The sequence below is a fragment of the Triticum dicoccoides genome, chromosome 3A, assembly GCF_002162155.2.
Source record: "Triticum dicoccoides isolate Atlit2015 ecotype Zavitan chromosome 3A, WEW_v2.0, whole genome shotgun sequence".
NCBI classification, from domain to species: Eukaryota; Viridiplantae; Streptophyta; class Magnoliopsida; order Poales; family Poaceae; genus Triticum; species Triticum dicoccoides.
The window spans coordinates 21,757,747-21,763,116 of NC_041384.1; the positions used below are offsets into that span (position 1 = coordinate 21,757,747).

The 5,370-nt window shown below is 56.7% G+C and overlaps 1 protein-coding gene across 1 annotated transcript; it reads left to right on the forward strand.

Annotated features, from left to right (window-relative positions):
• Positions 1-1,093: 1,093 nt before the first annotated feature.
• On the forward strand, positions 1,094-2,660 carry LOC119266778 (ethylene-responsive transcription factor ERF118-like). Its single transcript, XM_037548057.1, has one exon. The coding sequence runs from the start codon at positions 1,234-1,236 to the stop codon at positions 2,284-2,286; it is 1,053 nt and encodes a 350-aa protein (XP_037403954.1). The 5' UTR covers positions 1,094-1,233; the 3' UTR covers positions 2,287-2,660.
• The last annotated feature ends 2,710 nt before the right edge of the window (positions 2,661-5,370 follow it).

Here is a 5,370-nt window from a genome sequence, read left to right on the forward strand (position 1 = left end):
TCGCGGCGAGAGATCCCGACCGCACGCCCCTGCCCGCGCAGCTAGATCTGGCCACTGTGCGGTCAGTGGGGCCCGCGTGTCATTGAGAGAAGATGATGCGGACGGGCAGGCGTGTAGGTGAAGCATTTATCATTTCCCGCAGCCGCCTCCCGTTCGCGCACCCCCGTAAAGCCCTCGCTTAAACCCACCCCCACCGCTCGCGTTTCTTACCTAAAATTGGCCGTGTCTATGGCCGGTGGGGCCGGGGTAGTAGATGGGCGCGCGTGCCGGACAAAAGGCCAGCGTGGTTCCAGACCCACTCTGCGATACGATGGGTTACGCGTGGCGAATCACGTTCGCTACACTGACCGTGGGGCCGCGGTGTACGTCGGGCCCGCGTGTCAGTCTGGGACGTGGAGGCGATGGCTAGTACGCACAGCGCCCGAATATCAACGGTGCCACTTTCCATTTCTTCGCTATGCGTGGAAAACGCAATGACATGCGGGCCGGGGGAGGAGGTGACCCCACGGGTCAGCGGGCGGGTGGACGGGTGGTGCGCGTGGGGCGGCGATTTAGGTGGGCAGGAGCAGGGGCAGTGGGAGGGGATTAAATATCGGAGGAGGAGACCAGCCCAACGCCTTTTGCTCCTCTCGCCGCTTTGGGTCGGGGTTTTAGCGAGCTCAGGGAGGCCGGCCGGAGGCGACGACCGCCGTCGGGGAAGAAGAAGAGGACCACACACGCTCGTATATGTCTTCTTGCCCCTTCGCCGATCTGGTGGTAGTAGCGCTGCTCCTCGCCGCCGCCATCGTCGCCGTCGTCCTCCTCCACGCACTCGCCTGCGCCCCCCGATCTATGCACCAGGGGCTCCACGGCTGGAACAAGTCCTCGTCGATGCTCAGGTCCGTGCCCGCCCCTCCCCCTCCCTTTTCCCCACCGTCAATTTCTCATCTTTTTCGCCGCCCTTTTCGGCTCCGTGAGCCCAGATCTGGAGGTTTTTCATGGGGTTTTGATGGATTCTTGCTCGTTTCTCTTGTTGCTGCAGGGACGGGTTCGGGGTGAAGTATTCCGGATTCCTCCACATAAGGCCGTGTAGTTTCTTGCGAGGAGACTGACGGAGTCCCGGTGATTCCGTCCGTCGAATTTTTGACACCCAAGAGAGAGAAAAAGTTGTCCCCTTTTCCTAGTAGAGTTTTTCCCCTTCAGTTTTGTTAGTCTCAGTCAGTGTTAGAGGAAGAAGAAGAAGAGGCAGGAGCCATGGCGCCGTTGAGCCAGCACCACATGCGCATCAGGGACGCTCTGGCCAAGAAGACCAAGACCAAGATGCTCGCCGGGTTTGGCGTCAAGCCCTCGGCCGCTCTCTCCAAGCCGGCGCAGCTGCAGGCGCAGACGCTGCTGCCCGCTGCGCAGCCACCGAGGCGGCGCGTGCGCGTCCTGTACGAGGACCCCGACGCCACCGACTCGGACACCGACGACGAGGAGGCCGCCGCCGCCCCTGCTTCGTCCAAGCGCTGCTTCGAGCTGTTCCTTGGCAAGGCCCCGCCGGCCAAGTTGTTTGCCAAGCCGGTCACTCCGACCGCCGCGGCTTCTGCCGTCGCTGCCTGCACCACCAGCAGCGCCGAGGGCCACCGTGGGGTGCGCCTCCGCAAGTGGGGCAAATGGGCGGCCGAGATCCGCAACCCGTTCTCCGGCAAGAGGGAGTGGCTTGGCACCTTCGACACTGCCGACTTGGCCTCCGCTGCCTACCAGGCTGCCTCCCGGAGCTTTATCGAGGAGAAGCGTCGCCGCCGTGGCCAGTCTGTGGCCGCGGCCTCACCTGCTCAGTCGGCTGCGTCAACAACACCGACGTCGTCTTCTACGCCGACGGCATCTTCGTCGTCCTCCACCTCGGCTGCTCCATTCGCCCACCCGTCGCCGTCCTCTGTCCTGGAAGCTACCAAGCCAGCAGCTGAGTCCCTGTCGCCTGAGCCGACTCCAGTCCCTGTGATGGTGTCCACACCCGTGGTGTCCACAACGGCTGAGACTGCGCAGCTTCCTGACGACCCAGAGTTCTACCAGGACCTTCTGCGTGGTCTTCAGCTGCCGGACATTGACCCAATGGACTTCCGCGCCGGGCTTGATGCCTTGGATGTCTCCGAGGCGTCGGCTTACTTGGACGGCGAACAGGACCTGCTGCTCGGTGACCTGGCCGACGAGGACCTTGAGCTGGACATGGACCTCGACATCGGCGACGACTTCCTCGACATGCCTGGCTGCGACTTTGGCCGAGGCATGGATGATTTCCTGCAAACCGTCGATTTCTGCGTGTGAATTAAGAGAGGTTTAAGGTTTTATCTTTAAGTAATGCTGGTGTGATGGGCCTCCTGTGAGTGTAATCCGTGTGCATTGGGAGGGAGGAGATCCTCTTGGGTTTTTCCCCGGGCAGCTCAACCAGCTCGTGCCCAAGATGGTGTCTGTCTTCCCTAGTCTCCCGAGCACATTAGCGTTATGGTGGTGAGAGTGAGTGAGAGAGTATTTCTGATAGTAGGTTACATTGTGATAAGTTATAGTAGCTGCTGGTTATGTTATGTTCCTCCTTTATGTTACCTGTCAATGTTGGTCCAGACATTGTAGCTAGCTCAAGACAAGTCTTGTGGCTGTTGCTCCTAGTAGTATGAATGAAAAAGAAAAATAAGTTCGCATTATGCTCTTTTTTTGCCACTTGCTTGCCATCTTTCTTTGAGATGGGTATGTCTTACCTGCTCATTTGTATGTTTCGTACTAGCTGCTGAAGTGCTGATGGATGTTTCCAAGTTCTGGAATGAAATTTGGGTGATTCCATCCAGGATGGATGTTGTTTAGCTTGTTTTGTACGGAGTATGTACCCTAGTACTATGCCGAAAAAGAAAGATGAGTTAAATGCATTGCATCTCCACTTCCTGCTCTTTTTGAGACTGGTCTCTGTACTGTGCTCATCTGTATGCAACTTACTTGCTGAACCGTCTTGGATGCTCATTTGTATCTTGTGGTGTGCTGGAGCTAATTTTGTTATAGTTTGACCAGTGGTGTTAGGCACTAGTGCTATGGTCGTGGAGCTAATCTAGTAGCAACGTTTGTTTTTATCTTTCATTCTATTGGATGTTTTCAACTCGTTGAATGCATTATGTGAGAATCCTTGGAGGATTGATGCTGTGTAGCTCATTTTGTATGTATGCTAGTACTATGGTGAAGTGCTATTCATACCAAAAAAAGAGGTCCTGGGTGGAATGCAACTCGTGAGATAAACATTGATTGAGGATGCGGTGCAGCTAAATTTGTTACCTGCACAATTTCCTGAACTGTTGATGAATGTTTGCGACTTGTGGAGGCCAGATCAAATCGTGCTGAACTTTTAATAAAGTATCAAAAATAGTGATTTTGGCCACTTGTGCAATGCGATTTGTGAGATTCCTGAGCAGCTGATTTTTGCGTGCAAGTGCCCCTAGTGATATGCTGAACTGCTTCTCTTCATAGCACCCATGATGATACGACAGAATAAGTTATATGTATTGCTACTTGTGAGATTACCTAGTTGCAAACTGATTGATCATGCGGTGTGGCTAATTTTGTTATAGTTTGACCATCAGTGTTTGATGAGAGGTGCTAATGCTACGGGCGTGGTGTTAACCTTTGCACGCCGGTGGGCAGTTCGTGCAGGAGTACTCTTAAAAAAATCTGTGAAGTTGCTAGATCCTATACACCGGTCGGCTCCGTGCTGGATCCATGCGGTGGAGATTTTTTGTTTATCATGCGGCAGCGCGGAACAGTCGACGCACGGGCGTGGGTACTACTCTACCGGTAATAGTACTGTCTACTACCACTGCGCTTTCACGGCGTACGGAGCTAGCGCATCGATGGAGCCAGTGATGGCCGACGGAGTGTGTATCTTGTGATGGCCGAGTGTATCTTGCGGGGTGGATGGGCGATGGCTTGGCAATGGCAATCGTATCCCCGGCCGGGCCTGGGTGGATGTGAATGTGATGGCTCCGCTCGGCCGCGCTTGTCTCTTCCTCGTTGCCCGGCTGTCTCGCGCCGGCCGGGCGCTTGTTTTGTCTGCCCGCATTGGTGCTAAGCAGGACGCGGCCACGGCGAGTGAGATGGCGATGCATGACCAGGTTGCACAACAACTCGCATGTGGCAAGTATGTCTCATGGGTCCGGCCGGCGCCTCTCGTCTCCGTGGGCGCCTTTTGGCTCCGGCGAGGGAGTGGAGTGGAGTGGGGTGCGCCATGTGTGGTGTGGCGCCGCTAAGGTTCTCTGACCGATGGATGGATGGATGGGAAGGAGATGCGCCGGGAGAGGCGTGGCACGTCTCGTGGTCGCGCGCGCTCTGCTCGGGTCCGGGTGCGGCGCGTACGTGTGTGCTTGTGTGTATGCGTGAGGCGGAAAGTGTTCGTGTGCGCGCGGTGGCGGTGGTGACTGCCCGCTGAGGTGGTGGCGCCATCCCTATTCATCCATCCAGCCGAGCCCGGTGCGGGTGTGGCTCGTCTATCCTAGGACGGCCCGGCCGGACGGCGACGCGTAGCTCGCGCACTGGCGCGTTTTTCATGTGCTCTGGTGCGCGGCCGGCCATGCCGTTCGGTTGAGCCTTTTTTCTCCGGCGGGCGATTTCGTGTCGCCAGGAAACGAACGCGCGGCTCGTACGTACTATGTACGTACGTGCTACGCGGCAGCTGGAAAGTGATTGCGACGAGACGAGGCACTGGTTGGTTGTTGGATCCGATCATAATCCATCGGAGGGGCCTGGATCTCACCCTCGGCCTCAGCACGGCACGGCTGCATTGCAACGGGAGCACACAAACTTCGGACAGTGGACGGTCCGTATATACGTAGAGAGTACAGATCGCTGTTCTCACGTGGACTCGCCGCGAGCTGGCTTGGCAGCTCGGGCACACCGTGGGCGTGGTCACCGTGCTCTTCCATGCCGTATTGCCGCATGCGGGCGTACACGGCTGCCCCCTCGGCTCAGTTACAAGATTCGGGCTAAAAGGAGGTCGCTTCGAGCGGTTGCAGTATATAGCCGCGAATGACGACTTGTCAACTCAGCCCACTGAGCATGCCAACCTGGTGTCCATCTCTCGTGGATATTGAAGTTTCGGTTCAGATACCACGTCACTATAAGTGCTCCATATTCTTGTTCGTGCGATCCGTGGCCGTCCGCGTCGGCCTACTTGTCAACGCTCACCTCTGGCCACCCGAGGATGTACTGTATGTATGTATGGACGGTACGTGCATGGCGCACATGCCGCGATTGCCGCAGCCCAAAACAGATGAGCGCGACCTTCCACATTATCATATCTCCGAGAGAGACCGAGGAAAGGCTTTCTTTCTTCCTTCCAGGAGAAGAAAAGAAAGGCGATCGCCTCCTGTCGCGAGG